The sequence below is a fragment of the Tasmannia lanceolata genome, unplaced genomic scaffold (genome assembly GCF_043159265.1).
Source record: "Tasmannia lanceolata isolate RefF3 unplaced genomic scaffold, GAP_Taslan_0.1 ptg000054l, whole genome shotgun sequence".
NCBI classification, from domain to species: domain Eukaryota; kingdom Viridiplantae; phylum Streptophyta; class Magnoliopsida; order Canellales; family Winteraceae; genus Tasmannia; species Tasmannia lanceolata.
The window spans coordinates 1873272-1887510 of record NW_027518731.1 but is presented as its reverse complement, the minus strand read 5'-3'; the positions used below and the strand labels follow the sequence as shown (position 1 = coordinate 1887510).

Below are 14239 nucleotides of genomic sequence, written 5' to 3'. Positions count from 1 at the left end.
TGATAAATTGGTGTTCCAAGTGGCGCAGGGTTGAGAATTGGCAAAAAAATGAGGAAAAAGTCAATCCTATTTTGAGTATGGTTTTTTGTTTCCTGATTTTTAGCCACTTCTCACCACCTGAAGACACTAGTTTCCTGTTTTTTCGCCACTTCATCAGCCTACTCCTCTCTCACTGCTTGGAGACACCAGTTTATTATGAAAAAGAATTCATGGTAGCCAAACTCGCCCTAAATATGATATCAACAACAAATTACAAAGTGTTTAGTAAAAAGTCAGGAGTGTGGATCAATATCATTTCCCAAAGCATTTTCTTTTTTCTTTGGGAGATAGTGTGGATCATACGGGGGGTATCGGGTGGTGTTTTTTTTTTTTTTCCTTCCCAATTTAAAAATAAATGGGAATTATGATACCCACTCTCATGTTTTGATAATTATGACCCTCACTTTATTGAACACTTTTTTTGGTTTTTGATAGCTTTTTGAGCACTTTTGCTGCTGCTGCTGTGGATAGCTTTTTGACAATTCCCTCGTAAGAATCTTTAACAGCTAATTAAAAGTGCAAGCTAATGAGAGTAGTGATAGGACATAAATACGGCGCGACCCTCCAATCTCACCACGTGTCGCCCATGCACCTATGGAATCTAATCATAATTAAATAGGGCATTAATGAGCAACAAGACCGTGTAATTCTGCCGCGTGTCATCCTTCCGCCGCCGAAACCTCATCATCACGATTATGGACCGGATTACACGGCAAAGCCACGCGCGCCGCCAACCCAGGAAGGCAGCCCAATCCTACGAGCGAAGGTCTCTATTTGAAATGATGAAAGGGTCCGCATGGCGCCCCTTAAAAAGAGGATCCGCAAGCGAGAAAAGGGAGGAATAAAGAAAAAAGGCAGGGAGGACAGAAAAACCCCATCCCTCTCAACACTACCCAAAAGGGAGGGGCGACTCTCCGAGAAAAATGAGGCAACGACAAGGGAAGAAGGGAGATTAATCTCGGGGAGAAAGGAGAAAGGTGCTGGTCGTCCGGATTCCTTTCTCCCTCTTCCTCTTCCCGCTCGATGCCTCCGACCCATCCACCTATGCACCAAAAGATGAACCCGCGTGTTGGCCTTGGTAAACCTGATTGCATATCAGCCTTATCTTGCTGTTCTTTAAATTGTTGGTCCAGAATCTGACTTTGGTGTCGAAGTGGTAGTCCGGGACCTACCCCGGACTTCCCTAACCCCTTTGTTTGTGATCGCAGATCCACGCGATGGCCCTCTACCCACCGTGCGGTTGCAGACCAGGATTCTGGCGCCATTAAGTAGTGCCATTATTTAAACAATAGTATAGATATCATTTTCTTGACACTATTCGTGGAATTTGACGGTGAAGAAATTATGCCGGTTGTGTACTAAAGCGAACCACCCCAGTCTTGCCTTTTATGCAAAGGCATAAACCTGGGCTCTCGAGATTTCACCCCCAGGCACCGTATCTTTGACGTAAAATGGGCCTGGAAACTTTTACACCCATTTTTTCACTTAAAATGGGCGTAATATTTGTTTTACACCCATGTGACGTGGAAAGAAAGAGAGTAGTGTATCAGAGTTGTATAGTGGGCATAAGCTTGATCACAACTATGGGCATGTTTAATTAGCAACCATGAAAAAATACGAATGAAGAGAGATATATGAATGAAGATCGAGAGATTTATTTCACTTCTATCACGAATATGGGCATGTTTAATTGGCAACCATGAAAAAATATTCCATAGAATATTAGTGGGACCAGTTGCGAGAGATAGATGGAGAGGGAGGAACTTGAGAGGGTGGGAGTGAGTGGATTTTTTTAGGAATTTCTAGTGCTCTCTCCACCCCTGACCACTCAACTCTCTCACGTTCCCTTCTTCTCAGCTCCTCTTTCACAATTGGACCCACATATTCCATGGAATAATTTTTGGGAAAATTGTCAATGGGGACACCAAAATACGAGAATTGCCAATGGGGGACACACTTTTGAAAAATTGTTGGAGAGGGGCAAAATGGGGTTATCAAGTCTCTAAAAGGGGATTATCAACCCTCTAAATGGGGTTATCAAACTCTTAAAAGGGGCTTATCAGCCCATTTTTCAAAATACTGCCCCCCGTTGGCAATGCCAGCTTTTTTGTGTCACCCATAGGCAATTTAACCATAGTTTTTCATGGTTAACAAACATGCTTTAAGTGCACTACCCAGAAATCAGCCTTTCACTTTTTTTTTATTACGAATGGTTGAGATTAAAAAAACATGTTCTTAGTGAGACTAAACTATGTCATTCACAAAAAAAGTGAAAGGGCTTATTTTGGGCAATGCACTTAGTGGCGATGGAGATCAAACAACCTCCTAATGAACATCGCATGCTTAATGAAAGGACTAAAACATCAACAATTTAGCTTTTCTTGGCAGGGTCAGCTTGATGGATCAAGGGCTTAGATCATTTGATCAAGGTGTTCACGACAACATTTGGCTGGACTTATGGTTGTCATTCTAATCCATGGAAAATTTTCATAAATTGGGCATGCACTTTTAGTGCATGTTTTGTTGAAAGAAAAATTATATGATGCTCGACCGTCAAAATATAAAGGGCGGAAGGAGACAAAAACTGCTACCTTGGTTTTTGAACTAAGGAAAAGTAAAAAACGGTGCTTTCCCTTGGATTTAAAATCAAGGGAGAGAGTTTTTGTCTCTCTCTAACCTTTATTTGACGGTCGGGCATCATATAATTTCTCTTGTTGAAATATATATGATTAAATAACGCAAACTCTAACAGCTTAAGCTTTTGGAGTAATTGGTTGTTTCACATGGTATCATAGCTATTGCCTCACGGCAGGTCCTGGTTCAAAACCTAACAACTCTTTGATATTAAAAATCCACGTAACGGCCAACCCAAAAAGAGGGGTTCACATGAGGGTTGAAATATAAATGATTAAATAACACCAACTCTAACTGTTTAAGCTTTTGGACCAATTGGTTGTTTCACATGTTTGGCGACCATGAATTATTTTCTCTGGAAAAAGCTTACCCGGCCAATTGTGAGGAAGGGTGGAAGAGGGATAGAAAAGAGAGGAACCCATTGAGGAGAGGGTAAGAAAAGACTGAAAAACAAGAAAATAAAAAACTCCACCCAAAACATGGTTGATTTTTCCTTATTTTTTAGACACTTCTCACCCTCTACTCATTGTGGGCTCTCAAGTGTCTCCTTCTTCCACCCACCCTACCCCTCTCTCAGCACTTAGAAACTAATTTATCATGAAAAATAATTCACGGTTGCCTAACATGCCCTTAGGCTACAAAGAAAGTGGGTATGAGGAGGGAACTTTTACCTATTCATAATCAAAAGGGCTAAAGTTTCCGAGCACTTCCACCTCCTTTGACTTTCTTACGACATGCAGATATGTAACTATGTAAGATGCGTATGAAAAGTGCATGTATATGTAGTTTAAGTGATGGGTGTGCTCGGGGCCTTTTGTTAGTACTCATGATCATTTTCGTAGAGCATAACATTCATCCCATGGAAGAAAAAAAAAAGGCAATGCACTTACTATAGCAATTCAACCAGAAGATGACATTCTTAGAGTAAACAATGACAATATTTACATTAAAATATATATTCACGAAGGATCAGGCATATTTTAGAGTTTTTTTTTTTTTGATGAGTAAACTGGGGTTAGGTAGGACCCCAAACCAGATATATTAAAAGAAAATAGAACCAGACAAAGCTATTTTAGAGTTGTTGGAGTCAAAAATGAAGATTTTTTTCACGCAAACCGGATCTGGAGATTCGAATATAAGAGTTGAGTGGAACAATGAGACTTGCCGTGTAGATTAGGGTTCAAGATTCGTGATTGACTTTGTAAAGAACTGGGCATATATTCCCTGATAGTTTTTTGATCTAGTTAAGAGATTGGAAGTTGTTAAGACCCGATTAGAGATTGATCTCTATTAACATACATGTTCCAACTCAAATGCTTTTAAACTTGAAGTATTGTTTTCTCTAGGAAAAAAAGAAAGAAAGGGAGGGCGGCCCAGTGCACGAGGCTCCCGCCATTGCAGAGTCTGGGGAGGGCTAGATGTACGCAATCCCTACGTTGCAAAGAGGCTGCTTCCATGACTCGAACCTGTGGATCATAACGGAGCAACCTTATCTCCAGGAAATGTAATGAACTGAAAAAAATAAATCTAAGACATACCATCTAATTCTTCCCCGAGGTTCGTGATGAACCCACTTAGAGATCGTTATTTTAGTCATTTTACCTGCCAATAATGGGTATTTTGAAAATAGGCAGTGATAAATCGACCCCCCTAATATCATAAATCGACTCCCATCTCTCTCTCTCTCTCTCCCTCTCTCTCACTACTGCCCTATATGGGGTCGATTTATCACTGCCCTTTGAATATTTCACAAACCTATATAAACTGTCAGGAAAGGGAGGTGATAAATTCTCACCCCTGTAGGATAATTCGCACCCAATATAACGTGAATTGTGGCAGACTTCAATGCTTTTGACGCCAAAATCACGTTACAGGGGTGCGAATTATCCAACTAGGAGTGCGGATTTATCATCACCCTCAAGAAAACGCTAACATCGGTCCGCCACAATTGACATTTCAGTCCCAACTTGACCATTTTTCAATGACAAAAATCCCCACATAAAGAAGAAAAAAAAATCTTTAAAAATAAAAGGTGGGAGAGCTTTCAACAAAGGGTAAAAGAGCTTCTCTTTTTCCCACCAAACCTGACCCAAACCCTAACCAGAAGAAATAGAGGATATTCAAACCCTAATCATCAGAAATGAGCAACGATTAGTAAGATTCCACCACCTCCCTTATTATCTCTTCTTTACTTTCAGTAAAAATAAATAAAATATCTTTTTTGTTATTTTCTCCTATTTTTATGCATTTTATTTTCTTGGTAGCGATTTTCTCTTCAAGCTCCTTTTGATCGGTGATTCCTCTGTTGGAAAATCCTGTCTTCTTTTGAGATTCGCAGTAAGTGGATTTTTTTCCCTTTCGTATTTCTCACTCAAGATTTTCTGTAAGTAATTAGGGTTTACTTGATTCTGATTCCCCCTTTTTTTTTTTTTTGTTTCAAATCTATTTCAGGACGATTCATATGTGGATAGCTATATCAGTACCATCGGCGTTGATTTCGTAAGCTCTCTCACATATTGTTTGTTTGAAGTTCTTTTTTATTATTTTAAGGCTATTGATATTGACACTACCATGTTTTAATAATTGCACAAACCCAGTTTGTCTTTTCCTTTTTAATGGACTTCTCAGAGCTTTTTCTAACTGTAATAACCTGTTTAAATGATAAAAGACAAGATGAGTTAGTGCAATTATCAAAACATGGGAGTGCCAATATCAGTATAGTTTTTCATTTTCAATCATTTCTCTCTCTTTCTCTCTCTCTGTGTGTGTGTGTGTGTGTGTGGAATGCCGATGATATTGTTTGTTTGAAGTTCTTGTTTAATATTTTTGAATATTGTTATTGGCACTACCATGTTTTAATAATTATACTAACCCAGCTTTTCTTTTCTTTTTAAATTGGCTTGTGAGAGCTTTTTGGGAAGAACTGTAATAATCATGTGACAGCTCTTTAAATAATGAAAGACAAGATAAGTTAGTGCAATTATCAAAACATGGTTGGGCTGATATCATTTCCCATATTTTAATATATGTTTTTTGTTTAACTTTGTTTCTTTGATTTATTTTGCAAATTATCTTTTTTTACTGTCCAGAAAATTAGAACTGTGGAGCTGGACGGAAAGACAATTAAACTGCAGATTGTGAGTATTGGGAAGATTTATTCATTTTCTAACTTTTTGTTAGCTAATTGATCGAAAAATTAATAGTTCCTCTTTTTTTTCCATATGATATTTGTACATTCATTGAAGTCTTTGGACTTGAGATTGTCTCTGGTTTGGCTTCTTTTGTTGGTTTTTGGATCAAATTTGTGATTAACTTATTGCAGTATTTAGTATTTACTTCCTAAATCCTAATCACTAGAAGAAATTTTGCATATGCAAATTCTATAACCATGTCTTATATCTGCAAATGTTCAGTTAGTTTGGAAAACCAAACGACTAGCCAATCTGGCCCAGGTTGACCAGAATTGGCTGCTGTGGCAATTTTCTAGTTCCAAGGTTTTAAATCTCGAAATTCATACTTGCTTCAGAAGGAACTTTGTGCATATTAGCTGAGTCGAAACAATTCTATCGAGTGGTGGCCACTAAGTGGTGAGTGTGGACTTGTACTGGTTGGTTAACACGTTCGAGTCCCTTGCAACTCAGGTGTTTCATTAAGCAACAACAATCATACAGAACTGCCAATTTATCCACTAAAACTGAAACCTTGGTTAGTGCTCTTGAACTGGTTTTGGTGCTGGACCATCAGCTCACACTTCACGCTGTTTACTTTTTTCCTGTACCACTTTTTTTTCAGTATAAAAAATGTCTGTGAGAAACCATATATTATACTTTGTATGCCATTGAGGAGGAAAACAGTAAAATGGAAAAACTAATCGCACTTTAGATCTACACCTCTATCAATTGTTTATTATATGCTTTTACATATAACAGGTTGATTGAGAAGGGTTTAACAATAATTATCCAATGTATTTCTTGAAACTGGATGGTTAAAATTAAGGGGACGAGTTGGCCTATCATGCCTACCTTTGCCTTTCACTCAAGAGTTAGTATACATAAAGAGTCTTCGGGCTGCAATAGTGGAAATAGTGGATTGAGATATGGTCTCCTCTTTGTATTCTTGTAATCACGCATTGGTTGTGCACAAGACTCTTCATGGATTGAGATTTAAAGAAAAGAGATCTTTGTGGTGAAACTTTTCACTCACACACGCCTAGTTGGGCCAGGACGTGTGTGTTTCCTCCCTGGCCGTACTTTTTTACCTTTTATTTTTTTTCTTGGGAATTTACTAAATTGCTCTCCTTTAACTGAGTAATTTCTTTTAACAATTTTGTTCTGTTGCATTACTTTTTAATAACACATTTAGTGCTATTAGTGGGCCACATGTGCCCATTTTAGTGGTCAAGTTTTAGGGATTGGTGATAAGTTCTCTTCTCTACAAATAGAGGGACCCTCCATATCCCAAAGGAAGGCCACAATAGGTGACTGGTAGATCTTGTACTTTATACCCAAGGATAACTCTCACCTCCTCCGATTGCAATTATAATCCTACCAGAGGACTTTTTGAGAGGTTGATCTTTAGGCCTGATATCATCCCAATCCACTTGAAGATTTTTTTTAAGTTTCTCACATATTCCTCCTTCAACACCAAGAATATAAGTGTGTCGTCAGTGAACAGCAGGTGGGAAAGAGGTTACACATTTCTGCGTGGCTCTAATCCTGTGAATGTAGTCCATGTCTTCCGCTTTTGATATTAGAATGCTAAGAGCTTCTACCACCATTATGAATAAATAAGGTGAAATTGGATCTCCTTCTCTTATGCCTCTTGAACGTAGCTGGTCCGAGAGGATGATCAGCCACACTGGGATTGAGACACGGCCTAGACTCCTACGGGAGGCAGCAGTGGGGAATTTTCCGCAATGGGCGAAAGCCTGACGGAGCAATGCCGCGTGGAGGTAGAAGGCCCACGGGTCGTGAACTTCTTTTCCCGGAGAAGAAGCAATGACGGTTTCTAGGGAATAAGCATCGGCTAACTCTGTGCCAGCAGCCGTGGTAAGACAGAGACTCCAAAAAATACCAACCGGTGCACTTTTTAATCCAATTTCTCCACTGCTGTCCAAAGCTCATTTTTTGTGTATAAACTCCGGGAAATTCTAATCCACTTGGTCATATACCTTTTCTAGGTCAATTATACACATGATGCCTCTTCTAGCTTTTCTCTTTGCAGTATTGATAACCTCGTCTACTATGAGGATACCATCCAATATTTGTCTTCATGTGATAGAGGCCCCTTGAAATTTGGAAATGATGCACCCCATCACTTCCCTGACTCACCTAGCAGTACTTTTGCCAATATTTTATACAAACTGTGAACCAGGCTAATGGGTCAGTAATCCTTCATGCCAGTTGCCCCTTCCTTATTTGGTTTAAGAGTGATGAATGTGGTGTTCATCTCCTTGCTCAAACTACAACTCCAGTGAAACTCCTCTAACAGTGCCAAAAGCCTCCTTGATGACCTCCCAGTAACGTTGGTCAAACACCACCAAGAAACCATCGGGGCCTGGAGCCTTATCCTTTTTCATACCGTGGATCGCCCCGACGCTTCTTCCGTGAATTCCCTCTATGGTCAATCACGCTGCGCTGGCTTCGCCTCTTGAAGGAGAAGCCCTTCATTTTCGGCCTATTCCATTCAGTTTCCAATTTATATTACCATCAAATATCTTCTGTTGAACTGGTCCAGTTTGGGCCAGTGCAACCAGAGTGGCCACCTGTTGCTGTTACACAGGTTGCTGGTACACAGGTTGCTGTTACACAGGTTGCTTGATGCTCAAGACTCTTTTGGCTAATTAACTGCTTTATTTCGTAACCTGTTAACATGAATGTCATATATACAGTATTACTTCAATTTTTCTGCTATCATATGGTCCTCTTCTCTCTCATAGAAATTTATCCTTGCGATATCCTTGTTTGTTTTGTTTTGTGTTAAAATCTCTGTAGAAATATTTGCTAACTGTTAACTTACCAACTTCTCCAAAAGCTTAAGCTGTTGGAGAAAGGCGTTATTTATCTTTTATACTTTAACACTCCCCCGCACGTGTGGCCCACTTGGCAAACACGTGGCACATGTGGTCCCACTTTGGGCCGACCATCACATGTGGATTTTTGCTATTCGGGAGGTTTGAACTCGAGACCATTGGCTCTGATACCACGTTAACTTACCAACTTCTCCAATAGCTTAAGCTTGTGGAGCTATTGGTTGTTAACACTAACAACCGTATCTTTTAAGATTAGAGAGCAAATATATTTTTCATAAGTACTCATGGGGTGCTAGTCTTGGGTTTGAGTCACTTGACCGGTGCCGTCGGTTGTATGAGGTTTTTTCCTAGCATAGCTAGTCCACTTTAGTTTTGGGGTGAAACCATTTAGGCCAGTGAAGAGCATTATAATTACGTATAACGTATTACACAAAGACAAGAGCTCGTAATAGCAACTTGGCTCAGGAAAAGCATCCCTCTTGCTTGGCTGTTTCTCCACAGATATTCATTCCTTAATGCTGGAAAAGATTGGCAAAAAATGATCTGTGATTATGTTTATTTGTGATAAATGGACCTAGTTATATTTCTACATTACCTTTATAACGTGTTTATCTGGCTTTTCAGTGGGATACTGCAGGACAGGAGCGGTTCCGGACCATAACGAGCAGTTATTACCGGGGAGCACATGGAATCATTGTAAGAATTCCATGGGACATCATTTGTGTTATTCATGTTTGCTCTTGTTGGTAATTCCACACACACACACACACACACAGAGAGAGAGAGAGAGAGAGAGAGAGAGAGAGAGAGAGAGAGAGAGAGAGAGAGAGAGAGAGAGAGAGAGAGAGAGAGAGAGAGAGAGAGAGAGGCACTGTTAAATTGGAGTATTTCTACTTCTATAAATATGTTATTGGAACATTCTTTGTACATATTATGATGTCATTTGATATTATAGCGCACCAAAGCTAAGGTTCTTGGGTTCTTAAATTTCCAAAACAGTCCAAACTTATTTAGGGAAATGTTATCAGCACTACTGTATTTTGATGAGGGCACTCCTCACTTTATTAAAAGTACATTTTTAATATAGAGGGTTAGGATCAACACTCTAACATTCAGTTCGGAGGGTTAGGATCAACCTATGGAAATGACATTTGGGGCACAACCTATTTAGGCTGTGGCTCATCTAATGGACGGTTTGGACTTTGGATCATCCTATTGTGCGGGCCATACCGTACTTTTAATAAAGTGAGGAGTGCCCTCATCAAAATACAGTAGTGCTGATAACATTTCCCCTTATTTATCATCATAATTTTGTCGTATGTACATTTTTATATTGTGTTTGTGACCACATTGAGTTATTGGAATTCTCCTCGAAGTTGTATTTTTCTCTCTCTTATTGTTACATAAGATGCCAACAAATAGCTACTAATGCCCTGAGATTATAACAGATCGTTTATGATGTTACTGAGATGGAAAGCTTCAACAATGTCAAGCAATGGCTGAATGAGATTGACAGATATGCAAATGACAGTGTATGTAAGCTTCTTGTTGGAAATAAATGTGATTTGGTTGAAAACAAAGTTGTGGACACGCAGACTGCAAAGGTAATTTTCCATGTTATTCAATTGAATCCTTGTTGCTCTTTTTTGGCCAACTAGAAAATCCAATAAACTGCTGGTTTCCATTATTTATTACTTCTAATTCAGAACTGTCAAATTTTTGGTTAATATGTTAAGATCTGGATTAATGTCTGACTTATTGTGCTTAAACAGCTAGTAGCAAGGATTTAAATGTCAGTTTCGGTGTCGGTTTTGGCCACCACTGAAACCAAAATATTTTCGGTTTCAGTGGAAATTTCAGCCGAAATCGTGTAAAACCTTGATAAAAATTTTGGTTTTTTTTTTTAAATTTACACTGAAATGTATAAAATTTTGATTTTTGTTGGAAATTTCGGCGATTTCGGTGGAAATTTTGTAAATAAGGGTGAAAAACGAAATTTCAACCATTTCGGAAATTCCGACGAAATCCTGTATTTTTCCAATTCAATGTACTTTCAAATTTAAACTATGGCTATTAGTAGTGCCCCCAACTATTGAAATAACACAACCCTTTGTCAGAAGGTTATGTCAATATTATTTCTGCCATCGATCACATACATGCTATCTTATTGTTTCTGACTTTAGGAGCTGTCAATGATAAATTGCAGGCATTTGCAGAGGAGATTGGAATTCCTTTCCTTGAGACCAGTGCAAAAGACTCAATTAACGTGGAACAAGCTTTCTTAACCATGGCTGGGGAGATCAAGAAAAGGTAAACCCTACAGTAACTCTAGTTTTCCTTGATGGGATTGGCTGTCTCAGTCTTTCCACCTAGGCCGTGAACCGTAAACTTTGATGCTTTTGATCGTATTTTCCTTTCGGGTTTTACTCTACATCAATGTTAGAAGATATCATCCTCTTGCCTTATCTTTGTTTACTGCCTGTTGATTGGGTACATTTCCCACCAGTAGCTCTACCTTGTGGTTTTGGCACTATCAGGCATTCCACATGGGCTATCTGTCCGTCATCTGTCTTTTGGTTTTGTTCTCCAATATTAGTACATAGTAGACATCATCTTTTTGGCTGATAATTGGTTGTTGTCAACTGAATGTGGTCCTTTATCGTGCATTTTATTTTTGAAATTTCTCTGGAGATATCACTTTGTTATCCATAATATGTGGTTGGGTCTTTAAGGAGCCTGTCCCCTACTCCACCTCCTCACTCTCCTACCCCACCCAGAGGGTTGCACCACTTCCAATGGGCCCATCTGCAAGTGTGTAGACTACTTAGATAGTAGATACTCGCAAACTCTCAAAGCTTGTGCATGAATATTTCATTTTGTCATTCATTTTAATGATGTGCTACTCTGACTGATTTTTCCTTATAAGCGTCTATTGAATTGGTTAACCTGAATCCTTTTTCTGCTCTGTTTTGCTTACTCAGCTATAGCATTATATATAGTTTTTCAACATCTTTGCAGGATGGCAAACCAGCCTACCTCAAACAGGAATCCGACAAACACAGTTCAGATGAAGGGTCAGCCAATTCAGCAAAAGAGTAACTGTTGTGGTTAGCCATTCTTCCTGTAGTTTATATGCTGATCAGCTCAGATACAGATCTGTTTGAATCATGTGGCTTTCTTCTATAATCTTAAATGACTTATATAAATTGAAATCAGTTCTACAAAAATACTATTGTTGGGAAATGTTGAAACTCTGCAGCATTGTTAATCTAATCCAACAAAATATTAAAAATGGGGAAATTATATCTTACAATTTAAAAAAAAAATAGTTGTCAAAGAGTTGTAATTCCATAACAGCTATCAACACCCAGTCAAAAATGTTTAATAAAGTGAGCAGTGCCATTATCAAAACATGGGACTGAAGATATCATTTTCTCATTTTCATTTTCACTGAAAATGCAAGTACAGGTTGGGATTCCAAAAATTCATAGTGGTAGTGCAATAGCCATTTGTATCATTTTTTTTTGTCTTACGAGTAACAGTAATTTCCTCAACTTTGCTGGGCACATGAGGTCTAGCAAAATCAAGAAACTGTCCATGGAATATTTGTAGTGCCAGCTGTGCGAGGGGGGGCTGGAGATGGAGACTTGAGAGGGTGGGAGTGAGGAGAGCATGAAAAGCTCCTAAAAATCAGGAAAACGGAAAACGAAAAACGAATTTTAATGAATGAGGACGGTCCAATGGACCATCCAAATCTGAACTTAACAGACAGGACATAGACACATTGCCAGGATCCATGTACACATTGCCAGGACCCTATCATAGGATACGAAATTATTACATATCGGATCCAGACAACCAATAGAAGCCCGCCTGCAGGATAGTCCTTGTCTTCTTTGATCAGCCTGTATTATACTATTTTACAAAAATACCCTCTAACTTTCTATAGCTTTACGTAATATTTTAGTGGTATTTTAGCAAAAATAATCCATATCATTTTTTCAAATGATTCTTATTTTAATATTTTTTTCATTCATCTCTTAAGTCTCAATTCACCTTCTTCTTGTGACTGTGAGATAGGAAGTACTAGGGCTGCACACGGTTCGGTTTAGGGAGCTTTTTTAACCGAACCAATCACATTGGTTTGGAGAAAATCCAAACCGTAACCAAACCAATTGGGGGGTATAACTGAACCAAACCAAACTGATTTTGACAGGTTCGGTTCGGTTTGGTTCACAGTTTATCCGGTACAAATCCAAATCAAGTAGTTAAATACGTTTATCTATCCCCCCAAAAACTAAAAGGTTTATCTATCCAAATCAACCATCAACGGTGTGCAACGAGACCGGCTCTCTCTCTCTCTCTCTCTCTCTCTCTCTCTCTCTCAACAAAAAATGAAGAGACCCCTCCCTCTCTAACCCCAATCGAGGGCCTTATAAAGGGATGAAATATCCCCTCCCCCCTCCCCTCCTCTTCTTTGCTTCTGTTGGACAGCCCCTCTTAAGTTTTTAGGATTATTCTTTTTACACTTCTAAGGGGTGGTCTAAGGGGAAGGTGTGAATGTATTCTTTACTTTCGAATTCAGTGAAATGGTAAAGAATGGGATAACTCACCTTAGATTTGATAATGACACAAAATAAGTTTGTCTTTTCCTCCATTTCTCGGTTCGGTTCGGTTAATTTTCGGTTTAAAACTCTAAAACTGTGAACCGAACCGATGGGATTGGTTTGGTAAAATTCTAAACCGGAACCAAGCCAATGCCAAGAAGAACTGAACCAAACCAAACTGAAAGGCCCAGTTCGGTTTGATTTATCGGTTTGGCCAGTTTTTTGTGCAGCCCTAGGAAGTAGGATCCAAATAACACTCCGAATCCAATCCGCCATTGAGAGATTTGAATCGATCATGACTAAGGCAGATTTGTTATACTCAAACTTTTGTACTTAAAAATGGGGGATTTGCTAGAGTCCATCACAAGGCATTTCGTAGTTGTTCTGTCGCGTGACAGAGCAGCCACCTCGTGAATGAAGACAAAATAAATGCCTTTTGCGAGGCTAGCAAATCCCTAAAAATGGGCATAAAATTTGTTTTGAGCTCATTTTACATAGAAAGAAACAGAGCATAAGTGAATTACGCCGCAGACCCTCTGAAAGCAAGCTCTGAACACAAAACATAGCTATGTTGATTAAGCAACACCCCTGTTGGTAACTGCAAAATACATAGCTTTGTTGATTAAGCAACATCGCTATTGGCAACTGCAAAATATTTCGCTCGAAGATGACTATTCTCAAAGAATGATAGGAGAAAAACATGCTAATCTATTTTTTAAGACTGAAAAATTGAATAGCAGATCAGCTCAGGCCATGTTTTGCTGCCATGAAAATTATATTTTAGCGATGAGAGAAGGTTAGGGAGGGCGGAAGAAGGAGAGAATAGAGAGGGCATGAGCGAGCAGAGACTGAGAAAAGGCTGAAAAACAATAAAAAGAAAAACTCTAATCAAAATACAATTTATATTTTTTCCTTGCTTTTTAGCCAG

The 14239-nt window shown here is 38.9% G+C and overlaps 1 protein-coding gene across 1 annotated transcript; it reads left to right on the top strand.

The window, feature by feature from the left end:
• The first annotated feature begins 4665 nt into the window (after positions 1 to 4665).
• LOC143864752 (ras-related protein RABD1-like) lies at positions 4666 to 11931 on the top strand. The gene is made up of 8 exons (XM_077375557.1): positions 4666 to 4827; positions 4938 to 5010; positions 5125 to 5172; positions 5763 to 5810; positions 9329 to 9400; positions 10153 to 10308; positions 10911 to 11014; positions 11723 to 11931. Exons 1-8 carry the CDS (start codon positions 4814 to 4816, stop codon positions 11814 to 11816), a joined length of 609 nt encoding a protein of 202 aa, XP_077231672.1. The 5' UTR covers positions 4666 to 4813; the 3' UTR covers positions 11817 to 11931.
• The last annotated feature ends 2308 nt before the right edge of the window (positions 11932 to 14239 follow it).

Excerpts from the sequence above, each read along its gene's own strand:
- LOC143864752 (XM_077375557.1), top strand. Across the intron at positions 5,011-5,124 it reads GTCTTCTTTTGAGATTCGCA|GACGATTCATATGTGGATAG; the intron begins GTAAGTGGATTT and ends AATCTATTTCAG. Across the intron at positions 5,811-9,328 it reads AGACAATTAAACTGCAGATT|TGGGATACTGCAGGACAGGA; the intron begins GTGAGTATTGGG and ends CTGGCTTTTCAG.